The sequence below is a fragment of the Canis aureus genome, chromosome 3 (genome assembly GCF_053574225.1).
Source record: "Canis aureus isolate CA01 chromosome 3, VMU_Caureus_v.1.0, whole genome shotgun sequence".
NCBI lineage: Eukaryota > Metazoa > Chordata > Mammalia > Carnivora > Canidae > Canis > Canis aureus.
Genome location: NC_135613.1, coordinates 7,204,752 through 7,218,242, shown reverse-complemented (window position 1 = coordinate 7,218,242; position 13,491 = coordinate 7,204,752). Strand labels below are relative to the sequence as shown.

Genomic DNA, 13,491 nt, shown 5'->3' with positions numbered 1-13,491 from the left:
TTAGTAATTGGCCTTCTGACTCCTTAGAGAGCAGGGCAGAGAGGGGATCAGGTGGGGAAGGTGGGCCACACCAAGCATATAATCATACCCACCTATAAAAGTCCAAACTCTAGACTAGCACTTGGTGCCACTAGCTCTGACTCCTTCACACCTTTCTGACTTGTTGCCCCCAAAATTTGGGCTGGTTTTTTTTTTTCCATCCTTTTGTCTGCACAGTCTTCCTAATAGGCCCTCAATAAAGGTGTGATGTATGATCAGCATTGGTTTGAGTGGTGGATCTGAGGCAGGCACTTGCCAAGCCAGACAACAGAATGAACTTTTCCTGGCTCATGCTTAGCACAAAAGAATGAAAGAAGAGTTGTTACACACGTACAAAACCTCTGTTTTTAAAGAGGCTCAGGGAAGCTAAGTAACCTGCCCAGGGTTTCACAATTGATTATGGCAGCTCTGTCATATACAGCCAGCTACAGAACCCTAAAAAAGTTACCTAGCCTCTCTGAGCTGGTGTATCTTCATCTGCAGAATGGGATTGTGTGGACTTAGATATACTTATGTTGCACTAAACATTGTTTAGCCTATTGCACTTCAGTGCGTTTTAGCTCAGATTATTATCTTCATATTCCTACACATTTTTTTTTTCAAGATTTTACTTACTAGCCTAGGGAGAGTACAAGCTGGGAGCAGGGACAGAAGAGGGAGAAGAATCTCTGCTGAGTAGGGAACCTGATGCAGGGCTCAGTCCCAGGACCCTGGGATCATGAACTAAGGCAAAGGCAGACACTTAACTGACTGAGCCACCCAGGTGCCCCTCCTACACTGCTTCTGAAGAGGAGACCTCTAAGTCAGAGAAATCTTTTCTAAAAGGCTGTATGCGGGCAGCCCGGGTGGCTCAGCAGTTTAGTGCCACCTTTGGCCCGGGGTGTGATCCTGGAGACCCGGGATCGAGTTCCGCATCAGGCTCCCTGCATGGAGCCTGCTTCTCCCTCTGCCTGTGTTTCTGCTTCTCTCTGTGTTTCTCATGGATAAATCAATGAAATCTTTAAAATAAAAGGCTGTATGCAGTGACTTACTATGGGCTAGGCCCTGTTATAAATGCCTTACAGATACTAACTCATTTAATCCTTAACTCCTCTGTGAGATAGATACAACTGTCCCCATTTTATAGATGAGGAAACAGAAGCACAGAATGATTAAAAAACTTACCTGAGGTTACCTAGCTGCTAAGTGGTAGAGCCAGGACTTGAGCCAGGCGAAGTGGCTGCAGACTCTATGCCTCTAACCTCTGCTATCTTCCCCATAGCTTTAAAAGTGTATATAGCCAATCCTGTCAGGGCAATTTCCACCCTTTATTCCTGACCAGTATCTGGCGTTTGGAGTGCATATGAACTAGGCAGGACTGACTTTGTGGAGATCTTTGGAGGATATGAAAGATATATATATATACAAGGGCAGGGAGTAAGGAAATTTGGAGGGTTAGAAAGGATAGTCACTGAAATAAGGGAAACCAGCTCTGCCTGCTTGAACAGGAAAAACCTAGTGATCAAGCCTGCCTAGCTTCATGCCATCTGGCTTCCTCAGAGCCCAGCTGATGCCCCTTTATGAGTGTTGTTGAAGCTGCCCTTTAAGTCACTGTCAGTAAAACAGATTATTGAAATGTCTTCTAATCCATTCTGTTGTTTTAAGCCACCAATGCAAACATATACCCAAATATAACTAGAGCATGAAGAAATGAGGTGAGAGAGAGGAAGAAGAGTGCCCTGAGCATGAATTTAGAGCATGGACAACTTTGCTTATTATAGTTGCTGTGTGTCACTCTGGCCCTTATAGCTTTTGGTAATTAATAACCCACAAAACTTATGCAGAAGCTTACTTGTCTAGTGCTACGAATTTGAGACTCTCAAGCTCCTGGAATATCAATGATTTGTAAGTAGCCAAAACAAAAACAAAACTGCAAATGCAGAAGGTGACCAAAATAGCTGAAGTGGAGAAGTCCAGGACCTGATAATTATAGAAGATACTATGCGACTGACCTCTTTCTAACTAGAAAGGAAGTCAGTAAAGGCAGAATTATCAGCAAAGAGGAAAAAGACATAGCTGAGAGTCCACAGACATTATTCATTATTATTAGAAAGAATGATGATTAAGATAAAACCTAATGGTGGATTGTAGGGGGCAAGCCAAGATCCAGTGTTCCAGAAAATAGAGATAGGAGGGCAGAAAACTGACAAGGGTCTCAAGTTAGAGGCAGCTCAAGTCATGCTTATTTCAGTGGTTCACAAAGGCACAGGTATCCTTCAGATAGTGCCAAGCAGCACAGGATGTACTGAGCTATATCGGCAAACCAACCAGTAAGAAAGACACGTAGGTTATATACTACATATAGAGTATCTATACTAGAAGCAAAAGAGATGCTTGATCTGAAAATGAAATTAAGAAAATAATTTCAGGGGCACCCAGGTGGCTCAGTCGGTTGAGCATCCAACTCTTGATTTCAGCTTAGGTCATGATCTCAAAGTTGTGGGATTAAGCCCTGGGTTGACCTCCCTGCTCACTGGGGAGTCTGCTGCTCTCTGCCTCTCTACCTTTCCCTCTGCCCCTCCTCCTGTATGAAACACTCTCTCTCTTTCTAAAATAAATGAGTAAATCTTTTTAAGAAAAAAAAAAACACAATTCCATTTACAATAGCATCAAACAAATACTTAGAAATAAATTTAACAGGGACGCCTGGGTGGCTCAGTGGTTGAGCATCTGCCTTTGGTTCAGGTCGTGATCCCAGGGTCCTGGGATCAAGTCTTGCATTGGGCTCCCCGCAGGTACCCTGCTTTTCCCTCTGCCGGCCTCTCTCATGAATAAATAAAATCTTTTTTTTTTTTTAAAGGAGGATAAGTAGAAAACTAAGGGACTATGAAGTATTTATAAAATTATTACTTAAAATGGTACAGACCCAGCGGGAAACAATATGGTGGTTCTTCAAAAAATAAAAAATCTACCATATGATCTAGCAATTTTACTTCCAGATATGAACCTAAAAGAATTGAAAGCAGTATTTTTTTTTTAAGATTGTATTTATCTACTCATGAGAGACACAGAGAGAGACAGTGACACAAGCAGAGGGAGAAGCAGGCTCTACGCAAGGAGCCCAGTGTGGGACTTGATCCTGGAACTCCAGGATCACACCCATAGCCAAAGGCAGACGCTCAACGGGTGAGCCACCCAGGCATCCTGAAAGCAGAGTCTCAAAAGAGGGGTGGGGTGGCAGGGTCTCGAAGAGATATTTGAATACCCATATTCATAGCATTATTTACAGTAGCTAAAACATGGAAGCAACCTGGGTGTGTACAGAATAATGTATACAGCATATTTTGGTATATGGTATATACATGGAATATTTTTTTACCTTAAAAGGGGAGGAAATTCTGACACATGTTACCACATAGATGAACCTTGAGGACATTATGCTAGTGAAATAAGCCAATCACAAAAAGATGAATACTATGATTCCCCTTCTGCAAGGTACCTGGCATAGTCAGATTCATAGCAACAGCAAGCCTGGCTGGCTCTGTCAGTAGGGCGTGTGTGACTCGTGATCTTGGAGTCATGAGTTCAACCCCAGGTTGAGTGTAGAGATTACTTAAAATCTATGTGTATATATTTTAAAAACAATGAGGGATCCCTGGGTGGCGCAGCGGTTTAGCGCCTGCCTTTGGCCCAGGGCACAATCCTGGAGACCCGGGATCGAATCCCATGTCAGGCTCCCGGTGCATGGAGCCTGCTTCTCCCTCTGCCTGTGTCTCTGCCTCTCTCTCTCTCTCACTGTGTGCCTATCATAAATAAAAAAATAAAAAAATAAATAAAAAAAAAAGAGAAAATAGAATGGTGGTTCCCAGGGGCTTGTGAGGGTTGACAAGAGAAGCTAGTGTTTAATGGGCAGAGAGTTTTAGTTTTGCAAGATGAAAAGAATTTTGGAGGTAGATGGTGGTAATGGTTGCACAATATGAGTGTACTTCATATCACTGAACCTGTACACATAAAAATGGTTAAGATGGTAAACTTTATGTGTATTTTACCACACACACAAAAATGAATTTAACTTTAAAAAGAAAGTGATAGTGAACAGAGCCTCATCCCTATAGTCTTATGCAGGGGGTCTGGAATTGCCAACACATAACACATTCAGAGGAGGACTACTGAATTAGAAGATGGGCTGCTGTATGGGGAAACCAGATACCCTAAGCACACCTTAAATCTTATCCTGGTTTCCAAGACAACTTTTGTTTAATGTTCTTTATTTTATTTTTTAAGATTGTATTTATTCATTAGAAAGAAGGAGTACAAGCTGGAGGGCGGGGGCAGAAGAAGAGGGAGAAGCAGAATCTTCGCTGAACAGGGAGCCTGACCCGGGCCTCAATCCCAGGACCCGGGGATCATGACCTGAGCCAACCAGGCACCCTTTTATTTCATTTAATAACCTTTGTGATCAGAAGTAAAAACTCTACAATTAGATATATTCATTGTAGAAAATTTGGTGAAAGTTTGAAAAACAGGGGATACCTGGGTGGCTCAGCGGTTTGGTGCCTGCCTTCGGCCCAGGGTGTGATCCTGGAGTCCCGGGATCGAGTCCCATGTTGGGCTCCCAGCATGGAGCCTGCTTCTCCCTGGGCCTGTGTCTCTGCTCTCTCTGTGTGTGTCTCTCTTGAATAAATAAATAAAATCTTTAAAAAAAAAAAAAAAAGTTTGAAAAACAAAAATCATCCATAATCCCATCAACCTGAGTAATTGTTAAGAAATTCAGGTGTATTCTGGTCCTTCTAATGTCATGTGTGGAATATGTTTACAGATAATATTATAGATCTTCCATATTTTTCATTCATATATACTTCTTTTGTGCTTTAAAGACGTGAATATCATACTTCACCTCTTGTTTCGTCTTTCTCCTTTTCAATGAATATATGGTGATGTCTTGCAGGTCATCAAGGGCATTCTACCCCCTGTGATTTTCAGTGGCTTTACAGTGCTGTTTATCTTACTCATTACTGTTATTAGACATCTAGATTGTTTCCCAGTTTTTCACTTATCACAGCCTATGTTGGAGTGAATATCTTTATACAGAACATAACATTTTAAACTCGCTGTTATTGTTGTTGCCAGTTCGGTGAGTCACACAAACATTAAGTAACAAAACAGGGATTTGAACTCAGCTTTCCTCGTTTTTCATTCTTCCACCTTCCAGTAGGTGGATATTGCTAATGTCCTTGAGTCACTGTGAGAAAAGCTTTTGCGGGTTTTCATTTTAGAGCAGTATTTCATTTGTGCTTTGTGGCAGAGAACTTACTGCTTCCAAATAAGTCTAGAAGGGTAGCCTCAGCTGAGTGTGCCATCCACTAACAGCCAATATAATGCTTGCTGTTCCAGGAGCCATGTTTGACCAGTACTGTGGGAAAATCGTATTCATGTTGGAGGCTCTTGTGAGGAGATGAGTTGGTGAACAGAGAAGCTGGCATGAAGATGCTCCCAGGAGTGGGTGTATTTGGGACCGGCAGCTCTGCCCGGGTTTTGGTTCCGCTACTGAGGGCAGAAGGGTTCACCGTGGAGGCCCTGTGGGGAAAGACTGAGGAGGAGGCAAAACAGCTTGCCGAGGAGATGAACATCACCTTCTACACCAGCCGGACCGACGATGTCTTGCTACATCAAGACGTGGACCTTGTGTGCATCAATATCCCCCCTCCACTCACCCGGCAAATATCTGTGAAGGCTTTAGGTATGGACAGTCAGAGCAGGGGCAGGGTGTGTCTCCCCCTGGGTGGGCCTTGCGTGTCACTGCTCTCCTCTGTGCTGGAGAGGGCACGTGGCGGGGGCGGGGGGGGGGCGGGGTGTACAGCTATGGGAAGAAACGATCCAGCCTTCCTCACCCCCATAAGTAACTCCCTGAGCAAAAATTAAGCAAACCCTTAAGAGTTGGCCTATCCTAGGGGCTAGAGATCATCAGGTCATGCAATGTGGTGCTCGATTTGGCAGCACATAGGCATTTCATGCAATGTAAAGTTGGCCTGTTTGAAGTCAGAATTCAGAGACTTGGGCAGTAGGAAATTGATTGTGACTGATGTGTTTGTTCTTCCATTTCCGTGGCACATAGCACCTCAGAGGGAAGACGAGGGTGTGTAGCAAGGCTGCCATTTCCCATGTTTTGTCGGTCTTTTGCTACATTGAGTACACACCCTTCCTGCCAAATTTTGCAATCTTGTGTGCCACAAGGCAGGAAGGCTCTCTGACAATGCTGGGCTCCTCTGACGGTCCACAGGACTGCCTGCTTGCATCTCTGCCCCCTTGGGAAGCAGTAGACAGGGCTTACTGAGCTGTTCTGCAGTTCTTGTTGGGCTTCTCTGCCCTGTCAAATGGAGGTGACGTTTTCTCTTTTTCTTATATTAATCAGAATCTAATAAGAAAACAAGCCAGTAAATATTCATCTAGCAGTTTTTTTTTTTTTTTTAAGATTGATTTATTCATGATAGAGAGAGAGAGTCAGAGACACAGGCAGAGGGAGAAGCAGGCTCCATGCCAGGATCCTCTATTTGCTTTTATTTATTTATTTATTTATTTATTTATTTATTTATTTATTTATTTATTTATTATTTTAAAGATTTTATTTATTGGGGATCCCTGGGTGGCTCAGCGGTTTGGTGCCTGCCTTTGGCCCAGGATGCAATCCTGGAGTCCCGGGATCGAGTTCCGCATCGGGCTCCTGGCATGGAGCCTGCTTCTCCCTCCTCCTGTGTCTCTGCCCTCCCCCCATGTCTATCATAAATAAATCTTTAAAATATATATATATTTTTTATTTATTTATTTACTTATTTATTGAGACACAGAGAGAGAGAGGCAGAGACACAGGCAGAGGGAGAAGCAGACTCCATGCAGGGAACCCGACATGGGACTCAATCCCAGGTCTCCAGGATCACACCCGGGCTGCAGGCGGCGCTAAACCGCTGTGCCACCGGGGCCGCCCTATTTGTTTGTTTTTAATGCCTTCTCTGTGCCAGGCACTGTCCTGTCCTGACGTCACTCTGTACATTATTTAAAGCAATGTTGGACCAGAGCCCTCCGTGCCTTCAGATTTCACAGTTTAATTGAGACTGAAGATCACACACATTACAAAGTAAATGAGAAAAAACTTAGGTAACAATTCAGGTAGCATATAATTAATTGACAGAGGTTGATTTATGTAAGGTGATAGTCACAAAATATTTCTCTGATGCGTTCTGATGCAATCCATGCCCAGGAACTGGTATGGCAGGCTTGACCACTCCTCCTGGCCACTACTGTGGTGGTGAGTCCTAGCCTCTGCCTATCTCCCTTTTTCTGAGGAGAAAAGGATGTCTCACTGACCCAGCGTGTTGGTAAAGATAAATATTCATTGGAGTGATCAAGAACATGAGTCTGTCTGGTTATTGATTTGGGGGCATGTACATTTTAGCCAAAAATTAGAGATGGTTTGTCTCCTTCAGAGAGCAGTCTCTTAAGAGTGTGTGACGCTGGAGTTATTCACTAGTCACTAGATTCTTAGGAGGGCAGGTAATGGCTTTCAGATTTAGTTTAGAATTGGCCTAAGTTTAACAGAGAGGACTAGTGCAAGGGGGATCAAGCTACAGTGGTCATTTGATTTTTTGCCATCCCTGTGGCATGAATGCAGGCTGGTGAGGCCAGGTATATCCAGAGTTCTAGAGGCTCTCTGTCTTAGATTTTAGGGTTCCCATAGAAACCATCACCAAACTGTGTATGAAACAGAAAGAGGAAACTCCAGGGTTCTTTGGCCAAAACCCTGCTGTTTTCTGGTTCCTGGTACAGGAAAGCGCTAGACTTGATTTTCATGTAAACAGGAAGGACAGGGATGACCAGAGACTTCTGGGATCTTATGTCCCAGCCCTTTGTGAAACAGGGTCATCTGTCTTCTCTCAGCATCTCTGTTGTCAGGAGGTACAGGGTATGAGTGAGAGTCCTTGGTCTATTGTAGGCACATGATCCCAGGGCCAGATTGGTGGGTTTGGGAGAGCTCATGTCAGCTGGACCTTTCTTCAGGTATTGCTCACTCAAACCCCAAAAGAGTTACTGAGCATATTGTGACCATGAAATTCACTCTCTGTGTGCTTTCATTTTTTCCTTTTTTTTTTAAGATGTATTCATTTATTTGAGAGAGAGCACATGGGTGGGGGAAGGAGCAAAGGGAGGAAAAGAATCCCAGACTGAGCCCTACACAGGGCTCAGTCTCATGACCAATGAGATCATGACCAGAGCTGAAATCAAGAGTCAGATGCTTAACCGACTGCACCACGCAGGCACCCCTCATTTTTTTTTTTTTTATTTGAGAATTCTCACTTGACTTAAGCACATGTAAAAAAAAAAAAAAAAAATGGCCATGAGTACTCCTCCAGTTTTCTCAAAGTACTGGGTGTGAGTGTAGGAATTGCTGTAGGCAGAACACCATACTGAATTTTACATCAGGCCCTACTTCTTTTCTTTTCTTTTCTTTCTTTTTTTTTTTTTTTTTTTAGGTTTTGTTTATTTATTTATTTATGTACATCTTTATACCCAGTGTGGGGCTCAGACTCTCAACCCAGAGATCAAGAATGGCACACTCCACCCACCGACCCAGCCAGGTGCTTCGACATCAGACCCCACATCTTTTTTCTATCCCTTTTAAACTCTCTGAACTCCTGTTAAATAGGCATCTCAAGGCCCCCTTTGGCCTTTCTAGCATGATTTATGACTGCCTCCAAGTGCTGACCAAGAAAGACATTGGCATCATAACACAAGGGATTTTCTGTTGTTTGAAGCAAAAGAGCAGATTGAAGTTAAATTCATTTTATTCTTTAAGAATTTTTTTTTTTTAAGGGGGTGCCCAGGTAGTTCAGTGGCTTAGCGCCGCCTTCAGCCCAGGGCCTGATCCTGGAGACCCGGGATTGAGTCCCACATCAGGCTCCCTGCATGGAGCCTGCTTCTCCCTCTGCCTGTGTCTCTGTCTGTGTGTGTGTGTGTGTGTGTGTGTGTGTGTGTGTGTGTGTCTCATGAATAAATAGATAAAATCTTTATTTAAATCTTTATTTTTAAAAAAATAAGTTTTTTTTTTTTTTTTGTCTCCCTGTTATTGGGTCTGTGTCTCTTGTTTTTCATTAAGGATATAGGCTAGATGCTTCGTTTTGGCAGGGAGTAGTACACCTAGGTGACTCAGTTGGTTGTGTGTCCAACTCTTGGTTTCGGCTCAGGTCATGATCTGGTGGTCTTGAGATCAAACCCTGCATCAGGCTCTGCATGTAGCAGGGAATCTGCTCCAGATTCTCTGTCTCCCTCTGCCTTCTGCGCTCTCTCCCACCCCCCACCCTTGACCCCGCACATGTGCATGCTTTTTCTCTCAAATAAATAAATCTTAAAACAAATTATTTTTTTAAATTTTTCTTATTTTTTAAAAAAGATTTTATTTTTATTTATTTTATTTTTATGTTGAGACAGAGAGAGCACAGAGGGAGAGGGAGAAGTAGACTGCGCGCTGAGCAGAGAGCCAGACATGGGGCTCTATGCAGGACCCTGAGATCGTGACCCAAGCTGAAGGCAGATGCTTAACCGACTGAGCCACCCAGGTGCATTTGTGTTTGAAGAAGACTTCTGGGTTGTCCTGACACACAATAGGGAACCACTGGTCTAATCCAACATCTTCCTTTTCAGTTAAAGAAGCCGAGGCCCAGGAACATTAAGGTTGCATCTCACTAAGTCTCAGTGCTGTAGGAAAAATTGTATTTTCCTTGGCTTGTTACATCTTTAGATGTTACTTCACTTGTGAGGCCATAAAGATTGTTTCTTGCCTTCACTCTTATTGGTTATTTCCTAAAATAAATGATTGAACTTCGCCTCCAGGGGTGACCATTTCATTTCACAGCTCTTTCTGTGGCATCTTATTTTCTACCTTTGTTTGACTTTTTTTTTTTCATCTTCTTTTGCTCCAATGTCATCCTTAAAGCTTGCCTATGGGTTCCTTACAGGAGAGAGAGGGACCCTAACAAGTTTTATTTCTCAGTTTAGAAGTGGTTCAGAAAAGATGTGTTTTAGTGTGCAAAACATCCCCACATTTTTGCTACAGTTAAAAGTTTTCTTAAATCTGTCACTAACAGGTAGGTTTCTGTGCCCAATTCTTGGCAGTTCGTGTGCTTCATTAGAAAAGCACTGAATTTCCCAACTCTTTCCCAAGGGCTTATAAGATAATAAGAGGTTATTCCTCAAAAAAAAAAAAAATCTAACCCAAATAATTTAATCTCTGGAACACTGGTCCCTGGGGATTTCTCTGACCCTAAGGTCAGGTTCCTGGTATATGTTCTCATTTTACTGTTTATGTCATCTTTATTGCATTTACCACAAGTGCAGTTTTACATGTATTTATATGATAATTTGATTAATGGCTATCTCTCCCACTAAACTATAAGTTCTCTGAAAGTAAAGACCAAAGCCAATGCTGTATTCCCAGTGCTTAGCACAGGGCCTGGCACACAAATTCTACTCATGCAAGCCCAGTCTGGTGGTATGACCTAGGTGCTAACAGTAGGACCAGTAACAGAGAGAGAGTAGGCAAGAATGATTCAGTCATGGGACGCCTGGGTGGCTCAGCAGTTGAACATCTGTGTTTGGCTCAGGACAGGATTCTGAGGTCCTGGGATTGAGTCCTGCATCAGGCTTCCTGCATGGAGCCTGCTTCTCCCTCTGCCTGTGTCTCTGCCTCTCTCTCTCTCTCTCTCTCTGTGTCTCTCATGAATAAATAAATAAATCTTTAAAAAAAAAATGATTCAGTCTTGTGGCTTTCAGACTTACTTTTCTAATAGCAGAACCTTTTTTATACCTCCTCCCCAAAGAAAGTAGACTTCCTGGATTTTGTAAAACATAAAAGTGGTACTCTTCCCAAGCTCCTTCTCCACCTGCTTCTTGAAATCTCTTTTCTCTAATCCCATGCCTTTGGATGGGCGGGTGCCATAGTCCTAGAGCTCTGAACCTGCGGTCTGTTAATAGGGAACAAAGAGAGGTCTCCTGGGGCACCTTCTCTGGGCCTCTGGTGCTCAAAGGCACTTTACTCCTGGGAAGTCTGGGGAATAGGAGTTTAAGAAAGGGTTGCAGCTTGGGGATCCCTGGGTGGCTCAGCAGTTTGGCGCCTGCCTTCCGCCCAGGGCATGATCCTGGAGACCCTGGATCAAGTCCCACATCAGGCTCCCTGCGTGGAGCCTGCTTCTCCCTCTGCCTGTGTCTCTGCCTCTGTCTCTCTCTCTCTCTCTCTCTGTGTCTCTCATGAATAAATAAAATCTTGAAAAAAGAAAGAAAGGGTTGCAGCTTGAAATTTGTTGACACTCCAAAAAATCTGAGCTAATAAGCACTTAGCATCCATGCTTTTTTCCCACTCCTAAAACAAAAAGCAGTTCCAGGCTTCTCTAATCTCTCCTTTGGCTTCCTGGCAGAAGTGCTAGATAACTTAAATAAATACGTCTTTCTGGGCAACCCAGGTTTTCTCAAGTTAGAGATCATGTGCAGTTGGCCTGTGGGAGCCTATTTAACTCAAGATGGCCTTTAGCTCCTAAACAGATAATGCCACTGGGGCCTAAGTTCAAAAGCATTTCTATTGTTTGGGCTCAAGAAGGGAGGTCTTTCCCCCTTCCCTGACGTCTCTTGGCACGAAACAGATTTCTTATCCTGGTTTCACCAAATTCCCAGCAGCCACAGAGGTTCTTCCCGTACCCCCCCCGCCCCACCTCCTCTCAGCCCCATGCTGCTGTGTCCACCCCAATCCCTGCAATGAATCGTTCACAGCAGGTAGTTTCTGGGTTGGCCAGAGCTGCAGCCCTCAGATGGAGTGTTTGTATTTGAGAGTCTAATTTCCTCATTATTCCCCTGGTCAGCCATTAATGTTCTGCAGCCAAGTGGCAAAATTGTCACCCAGTATTGTGATTCTCCAGTCCCTAATCCTAAAATCCCACATGTGTAAGGAAGCTTTGGAGACTGTCCAAGAGCAGATCATGATAACAATCAGGGGCTACTCCTGGCAGGGCCCCCTCCTGCCAGACCTGAGTACAAGACATCTCCCTTTGTTTTACACCTCCACCCTACATCCGTAGCAGTATAACATAGGACTTCAATTTGAACCACCCCAAGTTCACAGGAGTATCCTAAGTGTTGGTGTCTTGTGACTACTCATACCCTCATAAACTTTCATCTTAAAACATGGAGTATCGATCCTTTCTGCTTCCTAATATGGAAGCTGCTCAGTCTTCTAGTTCTCTATTTTCAGGGCTTTTTCTAGCCTTGTTTTGCTCTCTCAGTACATCCCAGCTACAGTATACTCAGAACAGTCATGAGGGCAAAAGGGATATTTTATTCCCTCTCCCCTCCTACTAGAGCTAAACATTTTCTAACCTTTTGACTACACTAACTTGTTGGACCAGAGAGTAATCTTTAGGAAATCTTATAGCCCTTTCTGCAGTTACAACTGAGAGTACAAAGCCCATCCCCTAGAATACAGAATAGATACTTTTGCTGGTGATCTAATAAATGTATGAAAGTACATAGGCCTGTTTGTCTCTCCAGCCCACATATATCAAGCAGTGTTCTCTGGAGAAACAGATGAAGGTATCTAGAGAGAGGGAGAAGCTTATTTTAAGGAATCAGCTCGTGTGATTGTAGAAGCTGACAAATCTGAAGTCTGTAGGGCAAGACAACAGGATGGAAATTCCAGCAAGAGTTGATGTTGTAGGGATGCCTGGGTGGCTCAGTGGTTGAGCACCTGCCTTCTCAGGGTGTGATCCCCGGGGTCCTGGGATTGAGTCCCACATGCGGCTTCCTGCAGGGAGCCTGCTTCTCCCTCTGCCTGTGTTTCTGCCTCTCTCTGTGTCTCTCATGAATAAATAAATCTTAAAAAAAAACAAAAGTTGATGTTGCAGACTTGCATCTGGAAGCAGAATTCCTTCCTCTCCACAGAACCTCAGTCTTTTTTCCTAAGGCCTTTAACCGATTAGGATGAGGCCCACCCAGATTATGGAAGGTGACCTGACATACTCCAAATCTACTTTAAAAAAAAAAAAAAAAAAAAGATGTGGGATCCCTGGGTGGCGCAGCGGTTTGGCGCCTGCCTTTGGCCCAGGGCGCGATCCTGGAGACCCGGGATCGAATCCCACGTCGGGCTCCCGGTGCATGGAGCCTGCTTCTCCCTCTGCCTGTGTCTCTGCCTCTCTCTCTCTCTCTGTGACTATCATAAATAAATAAAAATTTAAAAAAAAAGATGTTATTTATTTATTCATTCAAGACGCAGAAGCAGAGACACTGGCAGAGGGAGAAGCAGGCTTCTCGCAGGTTGCTCGATGTGGGACTCAATCCTAGGACCAGGAGATGCCCTGAGCCAAAGGCAGACACTCAACCACAGAGCCACTCAAGCGTCCCAAAATCTACTTGTTTAAATGCTAATCACACCTGAAAAAT

The 13,491-nt window shown here is 43.8% G+C and overlaps 1 protein-coding gene across 3 annotated transcripts in view; it reads left to right on the top strand.

Annotated features, from left to right (window-relative positions):
• Positions 1–13,491, top strand: part of GFOD2 (Gfo/Idh/MocA-like oxidoreductase domain containing 2) — a 37,958-nt gene that overhangs the window by 22,559 nt on the left and 1,908 nt on the right. For all 3 annotated transcript variants that reach the window (XM_077887916.1, XM_077887924.1, XM_077887935.1), the window contains one exon: positions 5,413–5,758. In XM_077887916.1, coding sequence (XP_077744042.1) covers positions 5,500–5,758 — 259 coding nt within the window. In that variant the 5' untranslated portion in view covers positions 5,413–5,499. The remainder of the gene's footprint in view (positions 1–5,412; positions 5,759–13,491) is intronic.